This window comes from Agelaius phoeniceus (genome assembly GCF_051311805.1).
Source record: "Agelaius phoeniceus isolate bAgePho1 chromosome W unlocalized genomic scaffold, bAgePho1.hap1 SUPER_W_unloc_2, whole genome shotgun sequence".
NCBI classification, from domain to species: domain Eukaryota; kingdom Metazoa; phylum Chordata; class Aves; order Passeriformes; family Icteridae; genus Agelaius; species Agelaius phoeniceus.
In genome coordinates, this window is record NW_027509867.1 from 7,960,060 (window position 1) to 7,973,519 (window position 13,460).

The 13,460-nt window shown below is 56.5% G+C and overlaps 2 protein-coding genes across 2 annotated transcripts; one reads left to right on the forward strand and one right to left on the reverse strand.

Moving 5' to 3' along the window:
* Positions 1-332: 332 nt before the first annotated feature.
* Positions 333-1,265, forward strand: LOC143692758 (olfactory receptor 14J1-like). Its single transcript, XM_077172999.1, has one exon. It carries the CDS (start codon positions 333-335, stop codon positions 1,263-1,265), a length of 933 nt encoding a protein of 310 aa, XP_077029114.1.
* Positions 1,266-8,891: 7,626 nt separating this feature from the next.
* Positions 8,892-12,904, reverse strand: LOC143692699 (serine/threonine-protein kinase pim-1-like). The gene is made up of 6 exons (XM_077172942.1): positions 12,900-12,904; positions 10,765-10,999; positions 10,603-10,653; positions 10,033-10,399; positions 9,241-9,417; positions 8,892-8,998 (listed from the first exon to the last, which is right to left on the reverse strand). The coding sequence occupies exons 1-6, from the start codon at positions 12,902-12,904 to the stop codon at positions 8,892-8,894; spliced, it is 942 nt and encodes a 313-aa protein (XP_077029057.1).
* Positions 12,905-13,460: the final 556 nt, after the last annotated feature.

Below are 13,460 nucleotides of genomic sequence, written 5' to 3' on the forward strand. Positions count from 1 at the left end.
AAAACAAAGCCCAGCAATGCTGTGGCAGGGAGAGTTTAGAGATGCCCACAGGAGCCCCTGCAGTGCAGCCCCTTGCTCTGAACAAGCCCCCTCCCTCCTGTGCCCCAGCCAAGCCTCTGCCCTCGGCCTGAGAGTTCCTGATATCTAAGAATAGAAGGAAAGACATAGGGGGAGCTTAAAAAGAAAACCCTAGAACTCTTAAACACCAAAGGCTGTCTTGGTGTTCCAGGGCAGGGTGTATGGGAAAAGGCTTTGATTTTGGTTACAGGAATCTCCTCTAACTCTTCACTGTCCTTTCTCCATGAACAGGTCGCCATGTGCAGCCCCAGCAAATGTCCAACAGCAGCTCCACCATGCACTTCCTCCTGCAGGCATTGGCAGACACGCGGCAGCTGCAGCTCCTGCACTTCTGCCTCTTGCTGGGCATCTCCCTGGCTGCCCTCCTGGGCAACGGCCTCATCATCAGCGCCGTAGCCTGCGGCCACCACCTGCACACGCCCATGTTCTTCTTCCTGCTCAACCTGGCCCTCGCTGACCTGGGCTCCATCTGCACCACTGTCCCCAAAGCCATGCACAATTCCCTCTGGGACACCAGCAACATCTCCTACACTGCATGTGCCGCCCAAGTCTTTTTCTTTCTGTTCTTCCTTGGATCAGAGTATTACCTCCTGACCATCATGTGCTACGACCGCTACGTGTCCATCTGCAAACCCCTGCACTATGGGACCCTCCTGGGCAGCAGAGCTTGTGCCCACATGGCAGCAGCTGCCTGGGCCAGTGCCTTTCTCAATGCTCTCATGCACACGGCCAATACATTTTCCCTGCCCCTGTGCCATGGCAATGGCCTGGGCCAGTTCTTCTGTGAAATCCCACAGATCCTCAAACTCTCCTGCTTCAAATCCTACCTCAGGGAACTTGGGCCCATTGCTTTTAGTGTCTGCTTGGTATTTGGTTGTTTTGTGTTCATTGTTTTCTCCTATGTGCAGATCTTCAGGGCCGTGCTGAGGATCCCCTCTGAGCAGGGACGGCACAAAGCCTTTTCCACCTGCCTCCCTCACCTGGCTGTGGTCTCTCTATTTGTCAGCACTGTTATCTTTGCTCACCTGAAGCCCCCCTCCATCTCTTTCCCATCCCTGGATCTGGCAGTCTCTGTTCTGTACTCGGTGGTGACTCCAGCCCTCAACCCTCTCATCTACAGCCTGAGGAACCAGGAGCTCAAGGATGCCCTGAGAAAAATGATGACTTTATCTTTTAAGAAACAGTAAACTCTCTTTTTCTGCTCTATAACCTTAAGAATGTAACTCTTTACAATCTCAGCCTTTTTTTCCTAGTTCTGCAGTTTTTCATTGAGACCTTTTTTTATTATTATACTAGTGTTATAATGTTTTTTATAAAATACTGTAGTCCTCTGCTGAGCATGTCTACATGGACATCTACTTTTCTTGTGTAGCACAAAGACTTTCAGGGGTCTTGTTCCCTGTTCATTTCAATAATATCCAGTGTCTGCCCTGCCTTGTGTGTCCAAGGCATTTCCTCAGCCCTTCTCTGGCTCTGCAGGGGCAGTGCCTGTGAGCTGAGGCTGAGGGAAGGGGCTCCCAGCACAGTAGCACGGCCAGGGACAATGGCCCTGCCTCTTTGCACATCTGCTCCCCCCAGCTCCACACTCCCCTCCCCAGCCCTGCTGTGGGTGCAAGGCCAGAGTGCTCTGGCAGCTTGGTCCCTGTCCTGCTGCATGTCCCTGCTGTGACCCCAGGCAGGGACAGGCCATGGGCACTGCTGGGACACAGCTGGGCTCCAGCACAGCAGCTCCATCAGCAAAGGGCATCTCCTGAGGGCAGGGCAGGGAGGCTTTGCTCCCCTCCAGAGTCACTCTCAGGACTCTCAAGAGGCTCCTTCCTTGTGTTCCTTGCTCTCCCAGGGCTCAGTGGGATGAGATCAGGGTCTCACTGGGGCCTTCAGGGGACTCAGGTCTGGGTCAGGTTTTGCTGGTTGGTGGACAGTGCCCATCAGATGCTGAATGGTCTGTGCTGAACCTTCCTGGGGCTCTGCAGCTTGTGCCAGGGATGATGACAGGGGAATGTTTGTCTGGAGGGCCTTGGGAGCTGCAGGAGAGCACAGGGGACCTGCAGGGACAGAGTGTTCCAGGGACCAGCAGGGAGTGGAGCTCACTGGGCACTGGCCAGGGTGGGGTCACCCTGAGATCAAGGCCTGAATGTCTGCTGTGAGCCAGGAGAGCTCTGCAGCCCAGGGACACAGCAGGCACAGGGAAAGGAGTCTGGGCACTGACTCCTCTGCCCCTCAGGGATCTCCCCCAGGAGGATCCAGGGCAGCCCCGAGCCCCTCTGGCAGCCCTGGAACAAGGCAGGCACCTCTGAGCCCCTCCATGGCCCCGCAGAGCCCGTGTGGGAGGGGGTCAGGGCAGGAGCACCCTCAGCTGCCTCTGTGTCCCAGGCTGAGCAGCAGAGCCCAGCAGAGGCAGCCCAGGGCCCCGGGCAGCACAGCCCCCGTGCTCTGCAGAGCAGCAGCCCCAGCTCGGGGCTCTGGGCAGCAGGGCAGGGCTGCAGCAATGGCTGCTCGGGCCAGCACAGACGTGTTCCCCTGGGAAAGGCTCTGGGGGCAGCTGGCATGGGCCAGGAGCAGGGCAGGAGCCCGTGGGGGTGCAGAGGAGCCCTGGCAAGAGGCTGCCCTGTCCCTGGGCCAGCAGGAGCTGCCTGAGGAGCCCCGGGGCCAACTCTGCTGCTGGGCTGGGCAGCGGGGCTGGCCCTGGGGCTGCAGGAGCTGCCCGAGCTGAGCATCTGCTGAGCATCCCAGACACAGAGTGGCTGTCCCTGACCTCCAGGGCCTCCAGTTCCTGCTGCAGGGCCTGACCTGACTCTGCTGCTCTGCGGGGCTGGGGCAGGTGCAGGGAGGGGAAAACAATGGAGCCTTGTCCCCATGAGTCCCCATGAGTCCCCACAGAGTCAGAATGGTATCTGTGGTTTCATGAGCCCCACGGTGTCACAATGGCCCCTTGGTTCCATTGGGCCCCATAGGGTCCCAACGGTACCCTGGTTACAGGAGGCCCTTCAGTGTCACAAGGGCCCCCTTGGTTCTATGGAGCCCACAGGGTCAGTTTTGTCAGTGGGCAGGGTCAGCACCAAACACACAGACACCAACTGAAGGAATTGTGTAATTTATCTAATGTATGTCTGCAAAAAATTACAATAGGAGAGGCTCAGCAAAGCACATAATCGTTAGAAAATAATTACAAAAGCAGAAGCTCAGCAATGCACCCAACCATCCCCACCAAAGATTGCCTGCAGTGATTGAGAAAGATCCAGCCCCGGTTACCCTCAGCCTTTACCATCCCCCAGACCCACACAGCAGCTGGGGAAGCTGTCACAGCCAAGGGCTGCAGAGCCACTCCTGGGCACTGGCAATTCCTGCAGGTGCCTCCAGCCCCAGCTGAGGCTCCAACCCCGCTGGGAGAGGGCCCAGCTCTGACAGTGCTGAATGAACAAACTGACAGCACTGCTAGTGTGGCAACATCTGGTTTCATCCTCTCTTGGGTCCCTCCCAAAGCCTGGCCAGGGCCCCAGGAGGAGCCAAGGGAGGTGACTTTGACCATTCAGACCCAAACAAGGCCAGATGAGGCCTTTTCTGGTTTCCAAATACAAAAAAAAGTAAATCAGTATTTCACCAATGAACACATACAGAGATCATATTGCTAATAATGATTCATTGATGAGTGAATACAAATATTACCTTTGGTTGGAAGGTTCATCTGGAGCTCAGCTTTGCCTCAGGGCCTGTTGTTCAGGCCTCAGTCAGGGCCTGGTGAGGCCTCAGTGCTTCACTCAGTGCTTTGACCTACAGATGAACTGCAACCTTCTCAACAATTTCAATAACACAGTTTAAATTTAGGTATTAGGCACAAAGGCATCACCTCTTGTTCTTCAATTAAGTGCTGCTCAAGTTCATTACTCAGAGCTATAATTTTAATTCCTTTTAAAACATGCTTAATTAGTTGCTATTCTCTGTTCTTTATCAAATTCCCCTTTTTTCCTTGAGACTGTGTCTCTTTTTAGAAGAGTCCCAGTACTCCATTTCCAGCACAAGGCGTCACAACAACTCCAACATGGAATCATAACACACCAAGTGCTCACAATGCAATGATTGCAGTGACTGCCACAAATGCATTTCACAGCAGCCTCCAATTTGGGAGCCAATCCCACCATGAGGAATTTTCTTCTTTCTGCCTCTCTTCTACTGATCTTTCTATTGAGGTGATTCCTGATTGATGGACCTCAAACCCAGCACTGATAGACATTCCTGCAACATTCCTGTCCTGGAATAGCCCAGGATCCTCCCTGGCCAGCAAGCAGATAATCCAAGGCCGTGCAGTTCTGCAGAGCCCCATTTGTGTTTGTTGGAGCTCGCAGGATGTGCTGTTGGATATTTTAACAGCATCACTTCTTACTTCTTCTAATAATTGATTTAGTTCATTAATGTGAATTGGGTGCAGCCATGCACAGCCAGGGGTTTCCATTTCCCCAGTGGGCCATTGTTAAGGGCATGGAGCACATCTGGGAGATGGGTTCTCCATGGGGACAGGTTCCCATCTCCTCATTTTTTCAACTGCTCTTTTAACAACCCCTTCACCCATTCAACCAATCCTGCAGCTTGTGGTTTGTCTGGGATATGAAAAACCCAGCAGTCTTAATCACTGCATTTCTCACAGTAATAGAAAAAGCATTCTGCATCACAGTATCAGCAAATCCTATAGAAATAGCCAATTTCATCCCTTCCTCCTTTATGCCTTGTATAGAGTTCACAAAGTTTACCACTGACATTTGGGTCTTGGGCAGTCCTTTTCTGTAGAGTATTTAGTGTCACAGTGAGCAGCTAAAGCTGACATATTAGTACTGTCGGCCTTATTTAATAGTATCAATTTTTAATTACATAGATAAAAATATAAATTATTGTGTTATATTACATATAAGTATTACGATTAATTTGTTATTATTAATATTATCATTATAATTATATCACTAGCACAAATGAACCTGAGCTCAAGAATGAAACCTTCTGTCACTCCGTGTGGGAGTGACAACAACAATTTTTCCTTCTGTTGGTGCTGTTTCCAAAGTGTCATTAACAAAGTTCACCCCCATCTTCCCAAGCCCACAAGTTCTTTTCCTTTTCCATGTGCAATTTTTGGATGCATTTGAAGCCATCCAGGGGTTCAGCCTCTTTTACCTGACTGCCCCACTGCTCCCACGGGGCTCCGACCTCAGCCCACTCCAGAGCCAGGGAACTCCAGGGAAGGGCTTCCCATCTGGGAATTTCTGATGGCACTGATTCCTCACATTGACATTGAACAAATGACATTTTGTTGGGATCTGGCCAGACTGTGCCAGTTTTTTTGTGCCAGTGGGCAGGGTCAGCACCAAAGGCACAGACTCCAACTGAAGGAATCGGTGTCATTTCCTGCAGCTCAAAGCAGCAAAGAATCACAACAGGAGCAGCTCAGCAATGCACCCAACCATCCCCACCAAAGATTGCCTGCAGTGATTGAGAAAGATCCAGCCCCAGTTACCCTCAGCCTTTACCATCCCCCAGACCCACACAGCAGCTGGGGAAGCTGTCACAGCCAAGGGCTGCAGAGCCACTCCTGGGCACTGGCAATTCCTGCAGGTGCCTCCAGCCCCAGCTGAGGCTCCAACCCCGCTGGGAGAGGGCCCAGCTCTGACAGTGCTGAATGGACAAACTGACAGCACTGCTAGTGTGGCAACATCTGCTTTCATCCTCTCTTGGGTCCCTCCCAAAGCCTGGCCAGGGCCCCAGGAGGAGCCAAGGGAGGTGACTTTGACCATTCAGCCCCAAACAAGGCCAGATGTCAGATTTCATGGCCTTGTCTGGCTTCTAAATACACAAAGGTCAATACACGTTTCACTAAGGAGTGGCTACATCTATCACAGTGCTAATGACCATGCATATTTCATCAGGGAGCAGATACAAAGATAACCTTTGCTTGGAAGGTTCATCCAGAGGCCACCTTGGGCTCAGGGCCTGCTGTTCAGGCCTCACTCAGGGCTGCTGTCCAGGCCTTGGCACTTCAGGGACGTGCTTTAGTGCTGGGCTTGGCACTGCTGGCTGAGCGGCTGCACTGGGTGAGCTCAGAGGGCTTTTCCAACAGAAAGGATTCTGTGATTCCATGATTCTATCCACTGCATTCAGCTGGGTCCATGTTAGCAGCATTCATTTGCTCAGAAAGTCTCCTCTTGCCCAGCTCCTGTGGCCTGATGCTTCAGCTCCTTCAGCTCCTGGTGCTGAGCTGCTCATGCTGAACGAGACGACTCGGAGAGAAGAACACAGTCCATGCAATTCCTTCTGGGACACGGAGAGGGGAGGCTGTGCAAACAGGAGCATTGTTTGCTGTGGCCTCCTCTCTGCCCTTCACGCCTTTCAGCGCTTGGAACCAGCCAAGAGCTTTCTCCAAGAGTGCAATGGAGCAGCTGTTCCTGCTCCTGGCTCTGGCTCTCTCCAGTCTCTGCCCTTGCCTGCTTCTGTCCCTCGTGCTGTGCCCTCTGTTCCCCCAGGGCTGGCTGGCTGCTGCCCAGGACTGTGGCACTGGCACAGATCCAGTGCTCCAGAGCCTCCTTTCTGTGCCCTTGGAGCTGCCTGAGCACAGCAGCCTTTTCCATCTGCAAGCTCCGCATGGACAGGGAGTGCCCAGCTCCGTTCCTTGCACAGCCTCCAGGAGCCCAGGGCTGCCATCTCAAGTCCCTGCTGGCACTGGGGGCTCCCAGGTGCCTCAGGCTGCTGTGACACCGCTGCACATGGGAGGGAACAGGGGCAGGGCTGTGCTGAAAGTCAGCTCCATCTGCTGCTGCTGCTGCTGCTGCTGCTGTGGGGTCATTTGTGCAGCCCTGGCCCAGAGTCAGGGATCAGATCCTGCCAGTCTCTTCCAGCCCTGGCTGCTCAGAGTTTGGGCCCTGGAGCCTCAGGTGGGCAAAGGCAGCTGCTCCTGGTCCCTCTGTGTGCCCGTGTTCAGCAGTGCTGCTCCATCAGTCTGTGCCCAGCAACGGGGAAAAGCCTCAGCCCTGCAGGGCCAGGAGCTGCCGGGCTCTGCCTGAGCAGCTCAGCCAGCAGGAAGGGAGCTGCTCCACACGGGAACCAGGAGCAAAGGACATTCCTTTGATAGGACATGTTTTCTATTTAAAGGAAGAAAAAAGAAAAAGGGAAAAAAATAGGTAAATTGTAAAAGATAAGAATAAAATCCAAGTGTTAGTGAAAAAACATAACATAATGTTAGTGAAAATAACAAAACATAAATGCAAAGTTACATTCTTTGCATTAAGAAGTGAATTATTTTAAAAAGAGAACTCAGTTATTTATATTGTAAATGTGCTGATGGCATGGATCCATCTTGCTGACCTCAGCACCCGTTTTTGAAAAGTTTTTGAGGTTGTTTCCAACATTGTTAAATTGTGGGTGAAGCAATGGGAAATTGCTTTGTGCCCTGCCACCTCCAAGCAGGACTGGGAATGGAAACTCTGTCAAACCCCAAATCCTTTAGAAGATGCCCTTCCTTCTCACCCTCAGTTAATGAGCTGCACATTCCTGTTGAAACTGTCAGGGGTTTCTTAAAGACACAAAGTCCCACTGACAGCTTTTTGCTCTGGTTTGGCAGTGCAGAAGGGCAATTCTCCATCCACCAGCTCCAGACTGCACTGCCTCAGGAGCACGGCCCACTCGCCAGCTTTGGCCCACTCGTGGCACTGCTAGAGGAGGAAGAAAGTGCAACTGCACAATTCCAGCCAATCAAGAAGGAAGAATGGGACAGACAAAACAGCCTGTGCAGATCCAGGTGTTCAGCTGGGACTGTGGAGAGTTTGGGTCCTTGCCAATTGGATGTGTGTCCCCAGCTGCAATCTCTGGGCCTGCAGCAGAGTCTCACTCACTGCCAAAGCAGAAAGCTCAGGCGCTGTGCTCGTAACGGGCTCGTCTGATGCAGAGCTGTCAGAGCAATGTGAGGGCAGAGCCAGCCCAGCTGGGCCCAAGGCTGAGCCCAGCAGAGCCCTGGCAGAGCCCAGAGCAGCCTCAGCAGCCGCAGAGCCCGGCTGCAAGGAGAGAAAGCAGAAACCGCCCGTCAGCTGAGGGCTCCTGTGCCCTTGTGCCAAGGCCTGCGGGGCCCAGGCCATGCTGGCTGTGCCCAGAGCTGTGCCCAGAGCTGCCCATCCCTGCTGCCTTTGGCAGCAGAGCAGGAGGGCAGGACATGTGCCCAGCCTGCAGCCAGCCACGGCACATCCAGCCCTCAGCAGCTGCCCAGAGCCAAAAAGCAGCTGGGCAGCAACTGAAGAATTCATTGCATCTGCCCCAGCAAAGGGGGAACCTTTGGTGCCTGGCCAGGCCGTGCCAGGACCAGATCTGGGAGCATCCCCCTGCCTGTGGACTCACCTGCAAATTGGGCCTGGAGCCTGGCTTTGAAGAAGGTGCCAGAATCCAAGTCCATCATCTTCAGCTGGCCAGGCCGAGGAAGAGATTGTCACCCTTGAGCTTGTCCTTGGTGTCTCCAGCAGCAGCCCTGCCTGGTACAGCTTCTCCAGGGGCTCCTTCTCCTTCCCTGGGGCCAGACCAGGCTGTCAGGGCTCTGCCCAGGACCCCAGCCATCCATGAACCAGACAAACCAAACCAGGGGGGATGGTGGCCACCAGTGCTTGCCACACCTGGTCTCCAGCTCAGCTCCAGCTCAAGAGCTGCGTGTTCCCTTCTGCTGACCCCTGCTCAGAGCTACAGGCAGCACAAAACCAGCCTGGTTTGCTTTGCCACTGAGTGCCAAGAGATGTGTGGAGCTGGTACCTGCCAGGCCCCTGGATCCAACTGTGCATGTGGATCTCTCCCATCTTCTAGGGCAGAGGAACACCCTGCACCCAAGGATGACAGAAAAGCTCTTCTAAGGATGGCCTGTCCGAGGGTTGCATGGACAAACACCTCTTAATGATATCCTGGCACTCTGGGGAGAGAAACCAGAAATCACCAGTCAGCTGGAGAAGTTGTCCCCCTGTTCCCGTGCCCAGGCCATGCTGGGTGTGCCCAGAGCTGGGCCTAAACTTCCCCATGGATGCTCTGTTTGGAGGAGAGCAGGAGAGCAGGACCTGTGCCACCTCCTCAGCAGCTGCCAGAGCGGGATGCCCACGAGCCCGATGCTGTCTCCCAGCACTGGGATTCCCCCCGTGCCCAGAGATGAGGATCCACCTTGAGAAAGCCATCGTGGGAACAAGATCCGCCCCCGGATGATCTCCTGGCCCCTCCTGAACGGGTGCTTGCCCATGACCAGGTGGCACAGCAGGAGGCCCAGGGACCAGATCGTCGCTGCCTCGCCGTGGTAGCGTTGGTGCTGGATCCACTCTGGTGGGCTGTAGGACAGGGTTCCTGTGGAACACAGACACAGCTCAGCAGGGGGATGCTGCTGCTCCCAGAGCCTGGCCCCAGCATCCCTGGCCATGTGGGGGCTGCCCCAGAGGCACACGGGGTGAGCGCTGCCCTCTCACCAGCACCTGGGACTTGTGTACAAACTCGGGGCTGGAAAAGAAGCCACTGGTGCTGGAAGAGGGCAGCAGAAACCCTGGGAAGGCCCAACCATGACACACAAAGGAAAAACCCACCCACTGGTGGAGAAAACCCACTCTCCTCCCCACCTGTATGGCCCCCAAAAATGTTAATAAGCCAAGGCAAACAAGGGGAGTGGAGCAGTCCAAGCCCTTCCTTGCCTGCACACCAAACCATCCGGGGCACGGGGTCAGACCCCCCTCTCTGCTACCCCCATGGGGGTTTGTGTCGGGCTGGCTGCCCCAGCTCCAGCCCCAGCCCAGGCCACAGTGGGTGCTGAAGGCTGTCGGCAGGGCTGGCAGCTGCCCCCCCTCACACCCCACCCAAATCAACTCGGCTCCAGCATCAATCCCATCCCGGCTGCAATAGGGGGAAGCCCCAGTGCTGCACCCAGGCTGGGCCATGAGATGCCCAGGAGCATCCCCTGCGAGGGCTCACCTGCAAACTGGGTGTAGGCTGTGTCTTGGAGGAAGGCGCCACAGCCAAAGTCGATCAGTTTCAGCTGCCCGCTGGCCAGGTCGAGCAGGATGTTCTCGGGCTTGATGTCCCTGTGCAGGACCCCGCAGGCGGTGCAGTGCCGCACGGCCTCCAGCACCTGGCGGAACAGCGCCCGCGCCTCCTCCTCCGGCAGGAAACCCCGCTCCGCCAGGAAACCCGAGAGCTCCTGGCACCGCTCCGGACGCTCCAGCACCAGCAGGAAGCTGTCGGGGAGCTCGAGCCACTCCAGGAGCTGAATGACAGCGGCACAGCCACGGGACACCTTGGCCAGCAGCACGATCTCCAGCGGCGCGCTGCTGCCGTCGGGCTGCGGGAGGAGCGCGGTGCCGTCAGTGGGGCTGAGGCCGTTCCGGGGCTCTGGGAGCCCTCAGCCAGCCTGGGATGCTCTGCACGCCCCGCTCAGCCCACGCCCGCTCTCCCCGCAGGCTCCCGGCGGCTCCCACCGTGCCGGGCCCCGGCTCCTCGCCGCCCGGCCCGGCCCGGCTGCTGCCGCTGGCCCCGCTCACTCACCAGCTCGCCCCAGTGCCGGATGCGATCCCGCGGCACGCGTTTGATGGCCACCTGCGAGCGAGGGAGAGCAGCGGGCTCAGCTCGCCGCCCGTCCTGCCCAGCCCCATCCTCCGCCCTTCTCCTCCTCCTCCCCCTCCGCCCGCCGCCGGCCCCGCCGCTCACCGGGGCGCCGTCCGAGAGCCGCGTGGCCGCGAAGACGCTGCCGAAGCCTCCGCGCCCCAGCAGCGAACCCACTCGGTACCGCTCCTGCAGGGCCTCCTGCGCCTTTCCTGCGGGCGAGACGCGGCTGTCAGCGCTCGGCCCGGGTCCAGCAACGGCCCCCGAGCGCGCCCCGAGCGGCCCAGGCCGGGCATCCCCACCTGCCCCGGGCCCCGACGGCTCGGGGCCGGCGGCCGCGCTGCCGAGCGGCCGAGCTCGGGCCGGGGAAGCCGCAGCGGAGGCGGCGGCAGCGGCAGCGTCGCCTGTGTCCTCCGCGGGCCCCGGGAGGAGCCAGGGCCGGGGCCGGGGCCGGGGCCGGGCTCGGGCCAGGCGGAGCCGAAGGGCGGCGATGCCGCCCCCGCACCAGGAACTGACGCCCGCCCAGCAGCGCCACCGCCAGTACGGCCAGAGCCGGGCGGAGGCGAGAGCGCGGCGGGACGGCCGGGGCCGGGCACGGGGCAGCCCCGCCCGGGGCCGGGGGCGGGCCGGGGGCATGGCCCGGCCCGGCAGGGGAGAGGGAGGCGGGGAGAGGAGAGGGACGCCGGGCAAGGGACCCCGGGAGAAGGGTGCCCGACGGCGGGAAAGGGAGACACAGAGAAAGAAAGAGAGAAAGAGAAAGGGTTCTCTCGAATATCTGCTTTTGCTGCTGCTGATGCCGCCACTGCTGCTGCCGCCGCTGCCGCCGCTGCAACTGAAGCACCGGGGCCGTTCGTCCCCGTGTCCGTTCCCCGCTCGCCCCACGAGCCCCACGTTCGAGCCCCGCGCGCCCCGGGCACAGCCCCTGAGTCTGTCCAAACACGGGAACTTTGCAGCGGTGAGCCCAGATGCAGAGCCCTCACTCCTGCACACTGGCACAGCAATCCCCTCGCTTGCTGCTCTGCATTGGCCTGGCTGAGGGGCAAACACTGTCGGGCCACCTTCCCTTGCTGTAGGATTCCTACCTGACCCAAGCACTGCACTTACATGTCCAGTGTTGCCTTCCAGTAGAACCAGGGGAAGGAAAACTCTGTGTGGCTCATGGTATTTTCAAGTGTCTAAAAATCACTAAGTCACCGATCTTAGAGGTGCGGTGCATCTGGAATTCCTGGGATGGAGAAGTAGTGCAACATGGAAAAGGGGAGCATAGAGATAAAGGAAAAGATCTTGGATTATTTCATTCATTTTCATTTCACTTCTGGAAAGCTGTTTCAGTTTTCCAGGAATCTTCTCCTGTCTCTCTTCCCAAGAATGTCTCATGGAGAACAAGGTCAAGCTTCTGTCACAAGATTTGCCAGCAGGAAATTATGCCACTGGTGAAATTTTCATGATTGTTTGTGCTGGCTTAGGGCAAATTTTGGGAGGAAACCTCCAAAAGGGGTCTGTTTTGCAGAGATAGCCAAAACCTCCACAACGTTGTGTAAGTTGTAAAGCCGGTGTGTTTATTATTACAGCACCGGATGCATGCAGAGATTACTCTCCTTAAAAGGCATGCGTACCTCTGGGAACTTCAGGTCCCTTTTTATCCTCCTCTCAAATACATATCCATACGATTTCACAATAGGTTCATACATATTCATTTTTACAAATTTTGCGTGACATTTGCCACTAGTTCTTCTTTATCAGAAAGAATTCTTAGGTCAGGTTGACCTGCTTTCACAGCAGGCTCTCTGTCTCTCTTTATCACCCTCTGTCCCGTCCCCCCCTTAGCTCTGTCCTTCACTGAATCAGATTCCCTGAGCCTAGGCTTTGCAATCAGGCTACATAGCTATGTTTTCTAACCACAGACTCCAAGATGTACATTTCACCTAAATCAAAATGGATTTCTACTCTGGAAAATTTCTACTCTGTCTCAGAAGCACTCCTCCCTCTGTCCCTCACACGCTGGCCCTGCCTGGTGTTCCTCATCCCTTTCCCCACCGCTCTCCTGCCCTTCCCCTCTGCTGGAAGGCGGACAAAGCTGCCTTGGATAGCAAAGTCAATGGCAGCCAGTGTGAAGAGAACATGGAGGAGCTGGATGAAAGGATGCAGGAGTTGCAGAGCCAGATTTCAGGCCAGCAGCAGCACTGGAACAGTACCCAGCAGCAGTTCAGCGATGCAATTGAAGACAAGGTGAGGGGTACCTCATCGCCACCACGAGGAACTGGCACCTTTGGGACTTGACAGCCTGAGACAGCATCCCTCTGAGGATCCCCCTCCAGGCTTTTCCCTGGAGAGCTCCATGTCACATCCTGGAGCAGCTGGCTGAGGCTGTGCACCTGTTCACAGCTGGATCGCCTGGAGCTGAAGACTTTCCGTAAACACCGGGAGGATTCCTGGAACAGGAACATGGAGGAACTCGAGGATAGGCTGTTGCGTGAAAACGCTGCTGGGATTAAGAAGTGAGTGCAATGGAGATTCTGATGGCTTTGGGGACAGTGATGGCAACTGCTCCTGCCAGGCAGGGCTGTCACACACCATGCCCTGAGCTGGGTCGTGCCCTGCCGTCCTGGCCGTGCACACGGGGGAGCTTTGGTGCCAGAGAGGTGCTGAAAGCGCTGCAGGGGCTGCTTGGGATGGTGGCATGGGTGCCTGTGCCCTTCACCTGGCATCAGCCAGCACCTTGGGGATGGGGAGAAACAGGCTCAAGAGCCCATGGTTCACCCTGCAATGGCCGTGGCCCTGTGCAGTGAGCTGCCCAGCAG